Raw genomic sequence first — 19,420 nt, forward strand, 5'->3', positions numbered from 1 at the left:
AAGTACTTTTATCCTTCATAAAACATTTCTGAGGTAGTACTTATCTCCAGCTAGGACCATGTTATACAGTCATACATCATAACAACTGTTATACAGGTGTCCAGATACAATAACCTTTGTGGTAGGTATTATAAATACAGTTCACTTTAGGTAGAATGAAAAATTATGCCCTTTTTATTAGCTAATCCATTACTAAAATATGAAGGGCTTATCTGCCACTTACCCTGACAATGTGAAATGCAATACAAGTCATACTATACCATTTGAATCATAGCATACTTGAGGTTGGAAGGGACCTCTGGAGATCATCAAGTGCAACGCCTTTGGCTCAAAGCAGCATCAACTACAGCAAGCTGCTCAGGATTGTATCCAGTCAGGTTTTGTACATCTCCAAAGACGCGGACTCCACAGTGGCTCATGGCAGCCTGCTCCAGCATTCAATCAGGCTTCCAGTAAGAGTTTTATGTTTAAATGTAATTTTCTGTATTTCAATTTGTGCCCATTGACTCCTGTCCTTCCACTGTGCTCCACCAAGAAGAGAGCCTGACTCCATCCCCATTCCTTCCTTTCAGGTGTTTGTACAGACTACTGAAATCCCCCCTGGCCTTCTCTTCTCAGTGATAAAAATCCCAGTGCTCTTAGCCTCTCGTTGTATGGCAGATGCTGCAATCACCGCTAATTGCTAAGCTGTACACAGGACAGGGAAAAATTGTCAGTGATACGGATTCCATTCCTGTATCACACAGCTGGAAAGCCTGATACTAGCCACAATCCTTGCATATGAAATACTACTACTAAATGACAAGGCACAAAAAAACCCTTGTGCATGCACACACTTACACATATAACTACAGAGAAAGACAGAAAGCACATGTGACTCACCTTGTAATAACTGTTGCATTTACGTTTTCAAAGCTATAACAAGTTCAACCTTGTACAAATTCAGTATATTTTGGGTACCTGGGAAATTGCTACTGAAAAAAAAAAACTTTAAGCCACTGAGAAAGTTTTTATGTAAGATGAGCCTTATCAAGTTAGACCTCATCTGTACTTAAACTGATAAAATGACATTTAGTACGACTTCAAATCCTTCAAGCTACTACAACATAACTACTTCTTGACGCAAATTTGGGCTGCAGGGAATTAGCACAGCACACAATTAAATGCACTAAAAATCTGTTCAAAATAAAAAGGAAATACATTGAACAGTCCTGTTAGTTATCAAGATTTTTGAACATGTTTGCAGCTTATATTCATCAGACCTGAAGCACAACAAATAATGGCATTAGAGCATCTGACCTGCCTGGTTATTAACAGTCATAATCCCATAAAGGTTTTGAAGATAATTGTCTACATAATATTATATACAGAACACCAAGGAGAAAAGAATGCAGCGTGTATTTTCAGGATGGGGTGTTACACAATTTGACTTCCTGCTCCAGGACAGTAACTTCATCTCTTGAATTTCTCAAAACTCAGATGTCAAAACTAGATAGAGTAAACTATATGTAATCTCAGTGCTGCAATGAGCAGCAAGATCAGTTCTGAAACATAAGAGGTAGGAAACAGCTAGCAAGGTTTTTGCAATTATTGGCCCAACGATGTAGTAAAGAATGTTAAAACTAAATAAACCTGAGGAACACTGAAGGTAAAATACAGAGCAGCTATTCCTAGAAAGAGAAAGCCACAATAATACTGGAGTGGCTGGAAAACAAACTGCACAGAACTTTACCTATGTATCACAATGAAAACAAAGTTAAAAGATTACTAGATTAGTGTGCCTACCTACTAACACATTGGAAGTGAGAGGTGCAGGTGTCGGTATTATAGACAAGTAAGATGGAAGTTAAAAGTTACACAAATTCAGCTTTTAGATCAGCAATTCCTGTAAGCTAAGTAGCAGACCACACTAGATACAGACTCATCATAAGCAATATGAAGAAAAAATAAATCAGACTTGAGTTTTTTTTCCTGGTTTGTGAAAAAAAAGGAAAGTGCATATATGCTGTATAAGTGTTTAAGACAGAGGGTGAAGCGGCTAAATTTCCTCTTTCAAATAAAGGTGGAATGAGAATAAATTGACCAGCTTGTGGCTCTCAAGTTGTGAAGTCCCACTTCCACATCAGGACATGCCACAGTCCATAGTGGAAGTGTGCTTATGGAGGGACAGTAAAATAATCCAAACCAATAGCTGTGGGAGAAAATAAGCTAATAGGGACTGACAAAATCACCTTCAGGTTTGGCATCAGATCATCCTGCATGCCAGAAATGGCTCTAGCCCAAAAGAGCAGTAGGATCCTCCAAGGACAACTGTCATGTCCTCTCTGCAAAACAGATCTCCCACTTTGAGGCATAGTACAGGCTTTACAGCTGCAATTCATATGAAAATTTTATCTGTGTGATTTGTAGGACTGGGGAGGAGGTTTATTTCATTTAGTCAGGCCAGAATACAAGTTCTAGGTAACCATTTTTGAGAGACAAAAACACCTCCAAAGGATGGAGGCAATCTAACGTATCTTTTCTATTAAGGAAAGATCTAAGACATAAAACATCTTGATTTCTTTTTCTATTAAATTTATCTCCTCATTTTTAAAAGTTGAGGTCATAACTATTATTTATCCAGACAGGATATCAGTCATATAAAAAAAATGCTACAGATTAGCTTCTGAACAACTCACGACTGGCTGAATATAAGCTACATATTGGAGAACAGTAACGTTACTCGCAACATCATCACTGAGAGCTTGGGCTACAAACACCTTATAGCAGACCAAAATCTAGCTTGTCCTACTAGCAGAATTACTGTTTTCTGCTCTTAAAAGCTAAAATTGTATGTGTACACTTCAAAAATTCATAATAAACTTTTTTTTTTCTGCAAGACAAACACCAGTGAACAATCATTACCACAATACATAATAACCTCAAATAAGGGAAAATTACATTTTACTCAAGACTGTCCATCACTATTCAGCTTTTAGAAGGGCTGTAACCCCTTATGTAGATTTTAGGTTTGATATATTTGAACCAGTACAGGAAGAAACAGAACAAGAGATAGCATCTAAACCATATTTTCTGAAAATAATATGGAATTACAAACAAATTCAAGAGATATTTTAAATAAGCACCAAAAAGGATAATATATTGCCCTCAGACATGAAGCCAAATCCTATTTCTGAGTGTTCCAAGAGCAGTTCTGGATATCTATTTCTCCACAATTACTGATTTCATTTTAACTTAGGTAATCAGCTTAGTAAGAGTAGTTAAAGATTAAAGCACTCCAAGTCACTGAGTGCACTGGTTTCTGCACAGGCTTAAATAATGTGAAACATGAACTCTACAACATAAGAATAGATGTAATCAATGTATTAGTATAGTGACCAAAAAAAATTAAAATACCACCAGATAACTAGGTTTTGGTTGGTTTTTTTAATCTTTCCCTTTAAGAAAAAAAATTACCTCTACACAAAAGATCTTAAGATCAAGTCCACATAATTTCATCTTCTCTGGAAAATGCTGAAAAACATTCAGATATGGAATATGACCTTCCACAACAAATCTGCGTTAAAAAAAAATGAAGACCAAATAAAAATAGTATTTAGTATGACAAATGCATGTTTATTCTATAATTAACATATAATTCAACTTCTTATTTGAAACAACATCAGTATTATACTGCCTAAGCAATTCTATCTGAAGTTACACACCTCTAAATACTCCATAGGACAAAAAACAGTTCAATCATTTAACAAGCTTTTAAGTTCAAGCTCAGATATGACTGACAAATGATAACGTTATGGGAGTAAGCTTACAATCAACATGCTCATATGGAGTTTGTTCTGCACATTCCTCAGCTACTGCATTTCTGAAATGGCTTCAAGCTTCCTTTGAATGGTACAGAATTTTTTTTTCCAAAGGCTAAAGCTTTAAGTAAATTTTACTGTTAAAACACACACTTTCTGCTACAGGAGTTTGAATCAGGTAATGTGGTAGGAAGGAAAGTCACAGAGATGAGCAGATACTCCAAACTGAAACACGATTAGTTACATCTGTATTGCGATTTTTTTTTTTAAAGTATTATATGAGTATGAATAGAAATGATTTTGTAAGCTAATAAATATAAAATAATTTATTTTCTATTTGCACCCAAAGAATACTTTTTTTTTTTTGTTAAAAACTGGCTTTGGTAAGTGGTTGACAGTATTACTTGGGATGTTTCTTGACTTTTTCATATATACATGTAAGATAGAACTTAACAACAGATACGAATAAAAAGCCACCACCACACCAAACCCCTGCTCTTATCTAGCACCTTAGCTGACATTCACACCAGGGAAAGCAAGCACTGAACAAGCATGGATCCTCACAAGGGAGCAGATACCACTCTCATTCCAGATCAAAGCATGTTAGTGGTCTCCCATAGGGCTAAGTTAGAATTGCTTTCCCATCTCCTCTTAGAATCATAGAATAGTTAGGGTTGGAAGGGACCTTCAAAGGTCATCTAGTCCAAGCCCCCTGCAAGGAGCAGGGACATCTTCAACCAAATCAGGTTGCTGAGAGCTCCATCTAACCGGGCCTTGAATGTTTCTGGGACATGTACCACCTCTCTAGGCAACCTGTTCCAGTGTTCTACAATCCTCAGTGTAGACATTTTTTTCCTAATATCTAATCTAAATCTGACTCCCTCTGTTTTGAGACCATTACCCCTTGTCCTGTCACAACTGGCTCTACTGAACAGCCTCTCCCCATCTTTCCTGCAGGCCCCCTTGAGGTACTGGAAAGCAGCTATCAGGTGTCCCCGGAGCCTCCCCTTCTCCAGGCTGAACAGACCCAACTCTCTCAGCCTGTCCTCATAGGAGAGGTGCTCCAGTCCTAAAACAATTTTGTTAACAACAATTTTGTTAAAAGAGTACACTAAATTGGAGTAAGTTAACACTTCAAACAGAGAGAACTCTGCTTTTTAAATAATAGTAGAGATTTGAAAAGAGTTTTCTCTCCTGCCAGCTGCGTTATCTGCAGTGTATCTCTCTGATCTTGCTACATAGATTAATAACTTCTTGGTCTACGAACTCTGCAAGTCCTTCCTGGGTTCCTACAGTGGTTGTAAGGCTGCGCTCTGCATCTGCTCCCAATGCAGGGCTGTACCTAAACACTTCAGTTGCTAGCTGGATCCAATCCCATAAGCTGAAACACCAAGCTCCTCATAATACATAGCAATCTGCCACTTTCATTTCAAAACACATCTGGAGAGAAAAAGAAAAAAAAAAAGAACAAAAAAAAAAGAACAAAAGGGAGAACAATGTATTTACACACAGAGCAGCCACTGTTTAGGAGGATTCACCTCCATCCTGAGCCTATGGCAATTCACAAGCTCACCTTCCCCCTCACAGTACAGTGCCCGAATCACTACTCGTTGTACGTTACATAATGTGTATCTATTGTAGTTGACTAAAATTCTATTTAAAAGCTAGTTACTGCAAAGTGTACAGCTACATCCTATTTTTTTTTTAAAAACATTATTAACTGAATTTTCAGTTTAATTGAAAAACTTAATTCAAAGCAGGATTAAAATGAAAAGTGCATTTCTTAATCAAAACTCTCTCTCGGTTAGAATTAACCAATCATTTATAATGATTTCTGAAAAATAACAGCAATCCGAAAAATCACATTGCCCAATACTTTTTATTCTGAAGCTCCATTAGTCTCTTAAACTGAGAAGTAAAAGTCACTGTACAATCACTTCTAATTAAATTCTGTGATGTGCATTTTGCTAACAAAATTTCAGTAGCATTCCTCAACCAGAGTGAAGAGGAGGCTGAGAGGAGACCTCATTGCTCTCTACAAGTACCTGAAAGGAGGTTGTAGAGAGGCAGGTGTTGGTCTCTTCTCCCAGGTAACCAGTGATAGGACAAGAGGAAATGGCCTCAAGTTGTGGCAGGAGAGGTTTAGGTTGGATATTAGGAAACATTTCTTTACTGAAAGAGTGGTCAGGCACTAGAACAGGCTGCCAAAGGAAGTGGTGGAGTCACCATCCCTGGAGGTGTTCAAAGAACGTGTAGATGTGGCACTTCAGGACATGGTTTAGTAGGCATGGTGGTGTTAGGTGGATGGTTGGACTTGATGATCTTGGAAGTGTCTTGCAACCGTAAGATTCTATGATTCTATAAATAGCATTTCCCCACCCCAAGTGGAGATGTGCATTGGTCCACATACTCAGTGAGGTTATCATCCAAACCCAGCACTGATTGCTTGTCCTTGCCATCCTGCCTGATCTGCTGAACAGCTTGCACAACAACTCCTTAGCTCATTTTAGTCAAGGTCAGTTGTGCTAAATCGAAGAACTTAAACTTGAGGAATGGTTTCACAAAATGGACTGAAACAACCTAAAAGCTCAACTAAACTATTCGTACTTCTCTCCTCCTGGTCTGGCTGTGTACTCCTGTTGCTCATCATCCTCTTCCACAGATGTAATTCTCAACAGCAGCAAAAGACTACGTACTACCCTACTGCCAGAAAGAAGAGTTTCTTTCCTGTCATCCAACAACACAGATGGCTCCAACAAGTGCAAGAGTTGGCAGAGAGAAGGGGATGCATCATACAGGCAGGAGGAGAGAAGAAAGGGAAGGAAGACCTTCCTCTTTCAGCACCAGTGACCCATTACTGGCTCAGCTGATGATAAGCTTTGGCTGACGCGTGTTAAAGCACAATCACACAATTAACTGTCAGATCTGAAGAGCTGGTACCAAGATACTGAGAGAAGCAACCTCCTGAGCCAGCACAACAACAGCTGGAAGAGGACAAACAATCAAGACCTTCCTTCGGGTGTGGTGTAGTGGTGATTGCGGCCAAACCACCCTAACAACTTGCTGCCTCTGAAATGGGAAATCCCACCCTCCTGTCAGTCCTCTGCCACACACTCCTCCTTGCTGACAAAAGCACTTGTGTGACTTCCCAGACAGAGGATTAGCTTGAGAACTAGTCTTTTGTTTTCCAGGGTTTGATTTCAACCAGACAGATTTCCAGACTCAGCTGACTGCACGAACATTATTGCCAGCACAAGGCAGAAAGGGACTGCGGTGAAGCAAATTAACCTGTGCTAAAAAGTCTGGTGAAACTTTCTTTCGCAAAATTAGTTTTCTACAGATCTACTTCTTTAAACCAATACACCATAAACTGGATGAACGCTAGGGCAAGAGAAAAGGCTGGAATGTTCCACAGCAACAGAAATTCACATCAGCTTAAACTGATGCTGGAACCACATCCTTACACTGAAAGAGACAAGCAACATCCATCAAAATGGCTTTTAGAAAAAAAGTAGTAAAGGAAGTTTTTACTAACTTGGCTGTACCAAGTCAAAGCATTGTTGTTTAAAGAACAACATCTTTCCTAGCTTGAAATTACTGTTTCCATACAAAAAAATGCTCTTCTCTCCCAGGTTAAGAGTTAGTTTTATGTTCTAAAAATACATGAAACAGCATAAATACCCTGTTATGAATACAATGTGTTGATGACTCAGGTTTTTAACACTTAGTCTAAAAGCCCAGATTTGGAATAGCACTTGAGAACAGTTTCTTCTGGCTGCTTTCTTCAAACCTTTCATTTAACAGACAGATGATTAAAACACTTTTAAGACTACATTGTATCAGTGAAGCACTTGAAAACTTGACTGGCAGAGTAAACAGCCCACGTTCTTTTAATTACAGCAGCAGCACGTATTAGTAAGGTCCAAGAATGAAAAAAATTCAAGGTCCTCTGCATGCCACGAGGAAATGATGCATCTGTTAAAGCCAGCAGTAATGCCACAAACTGATTACAAGTTTGGTCTTGCCAGCATAACTAGGTATAATACCATTTGAAAGGCAGTAGTTCTCACAATCTCAAAGTCTAGCATCTTGAAACCTTCTCCACAAGCCAACAGTTTTATTCATTATTTAGATAAACAACATACAGCATGTGGAGTACTGTGAGACTATTCACAATGGAAAAGGATTTAATGCATTGCATAGACTTGAGCAGAAGGTTGTTAAAAGTGTTATTTTTAAACCAAAATGTCCCTGTCAGAGGGGGTAATTGTAGTGTTTTTCTGCTAAGTGTGTCAAGTAGCAAGGAGGAGTATATTTTTGGTGTTGTAAATCCTTTAAAAGCTGGCAGATTGCCCTACCACGGTGCCTAAGCATGTATCATAAGGGAGGAGTGGTAGTCAGCTGACTTCAGGGTAGGGAGAAAACCAAACTGAGGAAAAAGCAAGGCAGAACTTTAAACACAAATGTAATTCAGCTGGTTTAAATAAAACAATTTGCCTTTTAAGATTTAAAAGGTAATGCTGAATACTTAATGTTTTCTCTGCATAGTTTTCATCTCTGGTCTGTCGCCATTTTGATCTGTGTATCTTAATGCATGCAAAAATGTGAACATTGTCTGATTTTTAAAACTTAAATATTCAGAAGTTAGAAAACAAGTGTTTTGTGGTAGTTCATGCAATTTAAAGTTCCTTCCCCTTCTTCATCAAACTTGTGAAAGGCAAAGACCTCAAGGGCAGGGAGGGAAGCATGATAATGTAATTACGGTCTTATATAACTATCGTATCATGGTGAAACTTTGCAATACAAATGTCATTCTTTTAAACATCACTTTCTGCATTTAATTCAGTTCATATGTTTGGTGCATTTGAAGTCACGGAATCATTCTGATTTGCCCACTTTTAAAAGTACTACACCCATAAATTGTATCTAGTTAAATGATATCTTCTAATTCAAATAATCTCATTTCAATTTCCAATTATGTTTCTGATCATGCCTTTCTGTGCTATATTTGGTACTTGATTTTTTTTTTCCTCTCCTTTTCCAGCTTTTTTTGCCGTTTTCATGTTTCCTCTAAATCTCTTCAAGCAAATGCGCTCAGCTCTTAAGCATCTCAGTGCAAAGGATGTTCACTACATTCTGTATCATTTTCATGGATCTTTTCTGCTGTCCCAAATTTTTAAAGTGTCAAATACAACAATATACCATTAATATGCAAACAACACAATCTACCTTTCCTCTTAACAATTGACTTTGATAGTTGTTTTTTTGTTGTTGTTTGATTGGGTTTTTTTTCAAACACCATCACACTAAGACAAGAACTTGTGAGGACCTATTTGCTTTGTATGACCCCACATGCTTCCCAGAGACAGTTCCCAAGATACAGTAACCAAAGAACAGATATTTAATTATCCATTTTTCTCTCCAAACAGGATGGGCTAAGTAATAATTCTTTAGTGTGAACCACTGCTCTGTCCCAGTAATTGTAATTTACTACTCGGATTTTTGCCATATACAAACATTATCAGAGATAGCATTTACATATTTATTTTCTAATCACTGACAAAAATACAGAGTATGCTACGGTAGTTCCCACTCCTAAAGAATTTTCTTGGGGAGAGAGTCGTCAGTAACAAATCTTGTCATTGAAAACTACTTTTGAGTTCTACTGTTTCTTAATCTACTCAATATTTCTATATTGCAGAATGCTAGTTTGAATTCTGAATACTGCAGCATTTTGTTGAACATTTTACCTTATCAACTGAATTTTGAATCAGTTTTTCCTTTATTTTGTCCTAGTTTTCAATTTGATTTGCCAAAGTACAGTTACTTGAGTCTTTCTCTTCCTTAAATTTTGGCAAAGCAACTTTTTTTCACCATCTTTTTAGAAATATTAAATATTTCAACATTCAATAAAATGGAATATCAGTATACAAAAGGTCTTCCAAGGAAAATCTAAGAATTCCTGAATTTAAACTACTTGGGCCTGATTTAAAATATTTACTGCTAACAAGAAAAGTTGATGAATTATTTTTCATTCCTTAAGTTAATAAGGAATGTGTTCATAGCCTTGTTGTAGGGAGCAGAAGGGAACTGCATTGTCAGCAATAATTTGGTGATCTCCATTGAGCATCAAGCCCTATTATTAGAACATCTTATTTCTACTGTATTAGAAGGTGTATTATTCTCACCTCTGATAGTTACAGATACAAAGACATGAAGACAAAAAAAGGACTTCCTATATTAATTTCTGTGCTCAAATTCAGTTTGTGAAGCTACCTAGATACCTTTCAGATCACTATATACTGCTAGTATTGTTTGTATTATGACATTGATCTAAGTCCTGGAGAATGTTTACTCATTTAATTCTGGCACGGTGACAACAGTAAATGTAGCAAAAATGTGACCATACACACCCCCAGTGAATCTTAAGAAATTTTGAAGAAGAAGGATAAAAAGCTTCCTTAGCTCCAAAACCTTTCCTTTACAGGTCTTCAAGATTCATTGCAATCAACAGAGGAGAACATTCTCCAAAATTCTTATTGCGTGAATTGTTATGCCAAAGAAAAGATAAGGCAACTAAATATAGAGAATTTCTCACTACTGCTGAGCAAATTAAAGCAGTGCAATAGTACAGATCTAATTTATTTTAAAAATACTATTTATAAAAGCAACAATTATTTCACTATTCATACCTTAAGAGATCAGATAACGTCATTGGTTCTCTCAACCAGAGTAATGCCATGTAACACAACGAAAGGGTCATTGGCATTGTCATCCTCAGTTTCTCCTTTTGGTTCTTCATTAAATACAAGCTACCATCTATCGATCCAGAGCACACAGAGGTGCTTTCTTGGGTTTATGTTAAAAATAGAAAAGAAAAAAAAAGCAATTGATATGATATACACACGATGCATGGCATACAGAAAACAAGACAAAGGAACATATAAGGACCCTTACTCAGCAACTAGGAACATTTTGAAACCATGACTCTGAGTAGTTTGGTAGTTTATGTACTTTTCTACTAAACCACTTAACTCTAATTTATTCATCTACCATGACATGAGACGACAAGCTGTCTCATAAACTGCTACTTCACTTGACTAAGACCCTGGATCATAGGAAGAGACAAAACTCCCTCTGGTACCCATGAAAACAGACCTTTTGTTGGGAACTACACTTAAACTTGGAGTTCTAGAAGGACATGAACTCCTATACAATATAAAACTAACAGTCGTTACTAGCTGGAAATACTATATTCCACCTGAGAGATAAAGAAACAGTGAGGAAACACGGGAAAACTTGATGTACTTAAATCAGTGTCTCAGAGTTGGGGATTAAAACACAGAGTTTTAAACTTCAGCATAGTCAGGACTCTAACGAGAAAATTATTTACAATGCAGATATTTTACTGAGGTTAAGGTGTGTATGCATCTGCTATCCGATCTCTAACTGTGGAAACGTAGGCATTCTTTAAAAAAAAACCATAAATTCAATTAAAAAGAAACACCTCTAGAACAAAATGTAGCAAATGGTAAAGAGGGTGGAGAAAAAAAAACAAAGCTAAAAACCCACAACCAACCAACCAACCAACCTTCCTACTTCCTTACTGAGATGAATCACTAAAAAACTAAGAGAAGCAGCAATGAGAAATTAAATTTAGTAGAGTGATTTATGAGTTAGGGACCTTTTCAGCAGTGAAACCTGGCAGTTCAGGGAAGGAGGAAGGAAAAAAAAAAAAATAAAAAAAAAAAAAAAAAAAAAGCCTCTCTTCCCTAAATCATGACCCAGCCAGGACGAATGAAAATGCATTTAAAGCACATCAGCACAAAATACCAGCACTGATTCTACAGAGATTTTTCTCAGCAGACTGTTCACCTGTTCACACAGGAACAGCGAGGGCTGGATCCACAGCTCCCCAGCTGGGAGCTGCAGGGCTATGGCAAGCAGCCTGCAAAAAAACAGTTTAAAACTTCAGAGAGCTTGGCAGCTCCACGGTTACGGTGGCAGATGATATAGCCAAGCCTGTAAGGTGACAGCGGTCAGTGGTAGAGGTCCAGCGCCCACTGACAGGCAGTATGAAGACAGACACTGCAAATACTGTGTTCCTGAGCCAGAATTGGTCTTTGATGCCACCTACCGGCTCCTAAAACGGCGGCCAGCAGCACCATAGACGCAGCAACAGGTTAAAAGAACCGGCTCAAACATAAGCCTGGAACAGGCTAAGAGAAGGTCTAGATGAAACCATCCCATGAGGTCTATCACGTACAGGAGCATCAGAGAACAAAAACAGGAACATCAGTTAATCCTTTAAGTCAACAGTTTCACCTTTCACATGGACACTTGTGCTTAAAGGCAGCTTCACGACTGAAGCTTCATTATTAATTTCACATTCAACTCAATTTAAAATAATCCTCATTATATTTGTGGCCGTAATGATGGCACACAACTTCCTTTTATTTCTTCCAGCTTATGCAAGGTATGACAACACACAGTTACACACATATAATAATTTAGGAGTTGAATAGGCTTCTCTAGCAATATCTCAGTACTATACTCAGTGGAATTTGCTATTATCCCTACACAAAAATAACAGAAAAAAAAAAAGCTTGCACATTGGAAAAGCCCCTTAGGAAATAAAAATAGTACTGAGGTTTCCAGTCTGTAGCATTGACAGCTCAGTAAAAACAGCATAGAAAAGGAAACATAGGAATCTCCACAAGAATTTACAATCAACTAGAACACATTTAGTATTACTTGTGTTAAATTTCAATACAAATTACAAAACAATTCCTCTGTTTGTCCATTTTCAGCAAAATGTATTTTCAGTGTCACTGAACTCTTAATCCATTTCAAGTGCTTTTAGTGAAATCGGAATGACTACTTAAAGCTGAATTCAATATCTGAAACAACAGACCAAGGACATGTTAAATTATGGCCTATCTTAAGGCTATCTAGCTGTTACAAAACTCTAAGAAATGTAACTATAAAAGGCACAAGTACCAAGGAAAAAAGGAGCTTCCCTAGACATCAAAAAGGGGAAGAAAATTCAATGGAATATTTTAACTAGAAATTTTTCACTCAATTCTTTCCTCTTCATATAATACATATTTGTGTAGCACTCAAGATCTGCTACATGCACAAAAATAAAGCGACTCCTTACCTGAAAATTCTGTCATATCAATAAATAAGGATGAAAGGTACTCGCATTATATTCACAAAAATGTTGTCACCATTTTTGTCCCTTTTTTCCCTCTCTAATTCTGTTTGGATTTTAAAAAATGTTTTCTTTTTTTAATTGCTGCAGATAAAGTTTCTAATTGTATTACCATTTCTAGACTTTATGAAATAAAGAGAAAACATAAACATGAAAGAATAAGATTGCATTCTTTTGAGGGTAGACAGGCAGTATCATAGATAAACAGGAATGAAACATAAAAAGGACAGTACATAAGAGGAGAAAAAGAAACACTGAAACAGACAAAAAAGGAAAAGGCAAGCAAAGAATAAAGCAAAAAAGAAAAACTATCAGAAGTTTAAAACACAAGCAAAAGCTTTCAAATGTGCCTTGAAATGTATTTCCACTATCAGACTTTGCAGCATTGTCTAGCATTACACTTGCCCAATAGTACAAAACACTCCAATTTTCTATAATTTTTAATGTTTTAATTACAGAATTCAAAACAATGTAAGTATTTTCAAATTGATATTGTGAACAGAAAGAAGAAACTGATGGAATGCTAAAAGATTTAAGGGGTTATAGAGAAACTAGCACAAAGAATGCAGAGACAAAAGATACAGAAGTACCAAAAACATTGTAAGGAAAAAAATTATAAAGCTAAATATATCTATGGGATTAAAAAAAAAAAAAACAAACACCAAAACAACAACAAATTCATGGGTTTTAACATCAAAGTCACGACTGACAGCTCTGCTATTAGCTAAAAAAGTGCTTATTTTTTAAAGCTACTGTGTTTGTGAACATCTAGCTTTGCAAATATAATAGCAATTTTTTCCCACTCCAAACAGGAGGCATGGACTAAATTTGTTATCAAACAGAACTTGTATTTCCCATTGTATTTCCAAGTCCTAGTCAACTTTCTTTGTGGGGGGGGTTCGTGGGGGGGAAAAGTCTTCTATTTCTGGTAGAACATAAAGTACTCTAGTGGCAAACAGGACTGCAGACTTCACACTTTCCAACCAGTTCCTCCAATTCATTGTACATGAATACACTTTATATATATTTATATTAAAAGACAATACAAAAATGGTTTCCAGATAGTTCGTTTATTGCTCCTACCTGACATCTTGCTAGCTGATGAGGCAAAGCTGCAATCAGTCTGTAGATCCCCCTCACTTTCAGAGAGAGACAAGAAGTGAAGAAGGCTAGGTGTCTCTGGTTCACTGTCCACATCGGTACTGCTATCGCACACCTGGTTTTGTAAATAAGTCATTGTATTATCTACTATTAGTTACTGTTTCGATCCGAAGAAACCAAATAAAGCACGACAGATGCAAGGTCAACAGTAAATGAAGTTTGAACCCCAATTGTTCACATTTTCACTTTCTCTGTGAATCACCAGTTTGTAAAGAAACTCTGCAAATAAAGTATTTTTAAACAATTTCTCGAGATAAAAAGACTTGAGTGATTACATTGCATTTCAATCTGCTACGATGACCAGAAAGTTGGCAATACATAAAATCAAAGCCTGATGAAATAAGTAACTTCAAGAGAGCAGCCAAGAAAGGATGGCAGCGGATGATACATTCTGTACTGTAATTTCTGCTCTATCTACTGACTATCTATGCCAAGACAAAGCAATACTTTTAAATAAGCAGTTTTCCATACTCTGAGAAGTATTTGTCTCTCAAAATAGGAAAAAAAACCCCAACATCAAAATGGACATGTGGAACCCTGTTTAGAAGACATCCTTCATAGTGAAGTGACATTAACAGAAGCCAGATATGTAGCATGAACAAAGAGGGTTTCTGCTGTTGTTTTTTAAAAAGATACCAAACACCTCATGGGATTTGAGCTTTTTGCTTACTGATAATGCTTTGACAGTTTCCCCAGCTGGTCTGTTGCAGTATGCCTGTTTGCTCTTCTGAAGGTAACGCCTCCAAAAATTGCACAGAATTTCATCCTGATAAATACAAATGGATAGTGATTAGTACAAAGTTTACAAGGCCATTATTTTCTGAGAGAACAGAGCGTAATTTCTAACTCTGGAATCTGAATCATGTTCCAGCTCTGATTTTATTAACTGTGATTTATAAACGATGTTTTAAAATTACCAGAGAAGCTAAGTTTGTTTTCACACACTCAATGTTTTTAAACAGGGAGTTGTTTGATTCACTTTAAAAATTACAATCTTTTAAAATAGCACCTCCTGTAACACACACCCAGTATGCACAACTCACACTGACATCTACACACCTTCATTTGTGGACATACGCCTAATGCTTCTAAAGCTTCAGCTTGTTTCTTGAGTACAAGTTGAAAGCCTTCACAAACGTACCATTCACAGCCTTTATCTAAGTAAAAAAAAAAAAAAAAAAAAAAAAGTTTTTTTTTGTTTGTACTGTTGTTTTTTTTTTTTAACCTTACACACTTATTTCCACTTAATATGCTGTTCTTTTGGTATGAGGACAAAGATGTCCCTCTATTAAATAATTTCAGATCCCAGAGCATAGACAAGCTACACTGAATGTACCATTAACTTCCATTTATTCACAGTCTTAATCAAGAAGAAAAGCTACTGAACAAGCACTGTTCTCCACACATTTCCCAAGAATAATATATTTCATTATAACTTCTAGTGTGGCATTTGTAATCAAGCAGAGAGTTGTTAAGTGATCAGTTTTAAAATAACTGAGAACCTGTCATTAAAAAATGAAATATGATCATTTATTTCCCATCCCTAGCACAGAAAACAGGAACACATTACAGTGGTGAGTCAGGCAAAAACCAACCAATATCACCATGTTCTTCACCATTCTCTCCCACAGAATCACATACATTTAAATGAAAGAAGCTTTTCGTAAGGAATGTGCCTGCTCCAGTCCATTCACTATTCCCTCAGACTGCGTTACATTTACTTTTCACCCTTACCTCTCTGTATTTACAACTCCTTTTCTGCAGGCTTTTGTTCTTAGAAATGTTCTCTGTGTTTCTCAACTTTCTTTTCATTCCCTCCACACTATTTTTCCTTCCAATAGCACCTTACATCTTAGCATATTAGAAGTTATCTGTCCAAAGCTTCTGCCCTGCTTTAATGATGCTGGCTTTAACTGTTAACTGCAGATACAGCTTACTCCTATAAATGCATGAAAATAAGCTGCCATAGTATGATGTAACTGCACTCACTGAAGGGACTGTATGAAGCTAAGGATTTCTTTCTTAAGAAGCCTAGCTAATGAATAATATGGCTAACGACCTCTGTAACAGAAGTAAAAAGCATGAAGTGGTACACAGCTCAGGCTTTAGAAGCAATACAGGCTAAAGAAAAGTGGAGGTGTTAAGGTTGGTCCCCTTTTCACTCCTCCCTTGACTCCCCCACAATTGTTCTTTTCAAAGGAACATAGTAACCCACGGCAAACGCAGTAGAGTGAATATAGGTCAGCGTATCAGAGACAAAGATAACCCTATGCTTCATTTCACATTGTAATGCATTTTTGCTTTTTGAAAGTGGCCACAACAGTAAAACATCTATCCAGCCACCACAGTATACATATATAACTCCAGCAGCAGCCTTACTGTAACATCCCTTCAGCTTATATAATTATTTGTAAGAAATTCTATTCTTCTGAATCATGAAGTTAAAAGTATAGAAGTGACTCTGGACGAAAGACGTAACATTGCTCTAGCTATTGTAATTGTAGGAAATCTCTTCCGTGTAGGTTTGTGTGTAGGTTACAGGGCCAAGTACCTGTAATGCAAACCAGACTGACATTCTAAGAGCTGGACCACTGTCACATCTCCCTTACAAAGACAGACAGCTTTTCTGGTTTTGTGATAGCCATCACAAGGAAGGAACAAAGGGATCACCACATCTGAATGCATGCCACGAGCATCTCCAGTGAGTACTGGCTTCCACAAATCAAAGTGGCAAAAAGTAACTTATAGCTCTGTTCAACGCAAAAAAAACCCCACCATCAGGTTCATAGAGGTCACCTGTGGTTCAGGCAGTCACTGAAGCTGGGATGGCTGAAGGCTCTGACAGCATCTGGGGGCTGTGTTTTCTTCCTGCTCTTACAGTCTTTCCTAGCTGCCTGTTTTTCATCATGATCAACAACACAGTGGGCTAGGTGAACCCTGGCTGAATAGCCACTCTTATGCAAAATATAGAGAGAAACTCATACATACCAGTTTTTTCCTGCTTTCTTAAACTTTTGGAGATTGTCTGTACTCTTGTATTAGAAATAAACTCAGTGTTTACAACTTCTCTACTTCTCTGCAAAAGAGGAATATATATTAGCAAGAAAAAAGCCAGGCCTAACGTGCATAGTTTACCCTATCATTAAACAAAACGGAGGAACTTGTTCAAGTTTTCTAAACTAAAGGAAGATAGAACATCCTGAACATTCAGGAATTGCAATAATAGAGAATTAATATCCTAGACATAGAGGTGACGTGCATCACAGTTCGCTGACATTGGTACTGTACTAAAATGCAGCAACACCCAGGCAATACTTCTAAGGCATCCAGACAGCATGCCGGCACTATAGCTACAGCAACATAGCATCTTATGGTGGCTCATCTTAAATTTTGTGATTTCAAGGAACATTAGTTTTAAACACTGTCAAGTAAAACATGAAAATGAATGAAGAATCACAATATTGCCTTCAACTCCTAATGCCAAGGAGGGAATCTAACGTTTCTTAATATAAAAGCGAGAAACAATCAAAATAAACCTTTTCCAAGGCCAGTAGCTTTGCTTTTTACCTCAGTAACATTGTGGCAAGATCTGCAATAAAATCTGCCTCCATCAGTGAGACCCCAGTTCACTTCTGAACACTGGGCACAGCGTTCATTAAAATCTCTCTAAAAGGGAAAAAAAAAAAGTTTCACATGTGTTCAAGTAAAACAAACAGCACTATTACAAGTTTACTGCCAGCTTTTGAGATTATTCATAGAGGAGACTATTTATGCCCTTTATGTTATGTTGATAACAAGTAATCAAAGCATTTGCTGTCAGTGATAGATAACTGAGAACAAATAATTTTAGCTAGCAAACATCAGCTCTTGTGTATGGGAACATTAGTACAAGGGGAATAATAACCCAGACCTATCACACATGACATGGCTTGAAAAAAAAAAACAACCACCCATCAGACATGGAAGCAGAGACAAGTAGAGAGGGTGAGAAGAAAGTAAAAATAAAATCCTGTAACTGTAAAGAAACACAAGGGGTGGATGAAAGCCTGCCCTAGTCGGTGAAGACACCGTGCAGGGAGAAAAGCAGATTTCTCGGAGAAACTGGAGGAGGAACGAAAAATGAGGGAAAACAACGGATTAAAATAAAGCATTTTTCAGGAGAACCCCACACGAGCGTGCGGGGGCCGGGCAGCTCCCTCCGGGCTCGGGAAGGCGGCCGGGAGCACACCCGCGGCTCCTCACCGGCCCCCGGCCGGGATAAAGCACCGGCCCGCGGCCGCCACGCCGAGGGGTTCGGGCAGCGCCTCGCCCGCCGCCCGCGGACCCCGGACGTGCCCGGCGGGCAGGGCCGGGCCGGGGCAGCGCCCAGCGGCGCCTCTGCTCTCCCGCCGGAGCCGCCGGGACCTCCCCTCCCGCCAGCCCGCAGCCGCCGAACGCCCGGCGAGGAAGCGCCTCCCAGGCGGCCGCGGCTGCCGTGCTCCGCCAGCTCCCTCCAGCCCAGCGAAACCAGCCGCCCCCACCGCTCCCTGCGCCGCGGAACCACCCGCCCCGCACCGCGGCCTCCTCCTCCTCCATGCCGGCAGCAGCCCCGGGGCCCGCACCACGGCAGCCGCACCGAGCGCCGGCACTACGGGCCGGCCTGGAAACGGCAGCCCTGGCACTTGCGTTCCGGGCCCGCCGCGGGGCCGGGCACCCCCGGCCTGGCAGCCTCGGCGGCCTCTCGGTTGGTCAAGCCTGCCCCCGGTTGAGGCGTCGCCGCAGGGGGTGCCGTCCCGTCCCCTCTCGCCGCAGAGCTCTCGGCGGGGTGGCTGGAAGGCGCTGGGGGAGCTCCGCTCCCCAGTGCTGCCATGGGGGGCTGCGGGACTGGGCGCTGCTCCTACTGCTGTGGCCGAGGGCCCCACACGGGCCCCTGGGGGACAGCGGGACACCGAGGGGACGTGGGGCCCTTCCCCGCCGAGGTGGCATGGCGCACTTCCCCACTGAGGGGACATCGGTGCTTCACCTCAGAGGGGACACTGGGTGCCTCACTGAGGGACATTGGGCACCTCGCTGAGGGACATGGGCGCTTCACCTGAGAGGGGACATGGGGCACATCCCCACTGTGGTGTCCCAGGGGCCAGAGGGGACACATGCCCCTCTAGCCCCAGCCCACCGCCATGCTTCTGCGCTGAGCTCCTGCGCCTTCGCCCTCGTGTCGCCCTGGCCGGATACACATGGCGGGTGACCGCTGAGGCTGTGCCGAAGC

At 39.3% G+C, this 19,420-nt stretch overlaps 1 protein-coding gene across 4 annotated transcripts in view; it reads right to left on the reverse strand.

Moving 5' to 3' along the window:
* TAF1B (TATA-box binding protein associated factor, RNA polymerase I subunit B) overlaps window positions 1-18,760 on the reverse strand; it is a 53,268-nt gene extending 34,508 nt beyond the window's left edge. The window contains exons 1-8 of one of the 4 annotated variants that reach the window (XM_086745689.1): window positions 18,730-18,760; window positions 17,743-17,841; window positions 17,164-17,251; window positions 15,235-15,332; window positions 14,846-14,941; window positions 14,098-14,230; window positions 10,493-10,649; window positions 3,457-3,556 (exon numbers count right to left, since the gene is read on the reverse strand). In XM_086745689.1, coding sequence (XP_086601815.1) covers window positions 3,457-3,556; window positions 10,493-10,649; window positions 14,098-14,230; window positions 14,846-14,941; window positions 15,235-15,332; window positions 17,164-17,251; window positions 17,743-17,841; window positions 18,730-18,750 — 792 coding nt within the window. In that variant the 5' untranslated portion in view covers window positions 18,751-18,760. Of the gene's footprint in view, window positions 1-3,456; window positions 3,557-10,492; window positions 10,650-14,097; window positions 14,231-14,845; window positions 14,942-15,234; window positions 15,333-17,163; window positions 17,252-17,711; window positions 18,001-18,729 lie in introns of those variants that run through there. The other 3 variants (XM_086745690.1, XM_086745692.1, XM_086745691.1) reach the window with 3 other exon arrangements.
* Window positions 18,761-19,420: the final 660 nt, after the last annotated feature.

This window comes from Chlamydotis macqueenii, chromosome 3, assembly GCF_036417535.1.
Source record: "Chlamydotis macqueenii isolate bChlMac1 chromosome 3, bChlMac1.mat, whole genome shotgun sequence".
In the NCBI taxonomy this organism is placed as follows: Eukaryota; Metazoa; Chordata; class Aves; order Otidiformes; family Otididae; genus Chlamydotis; species Chlamydotis macqueenii.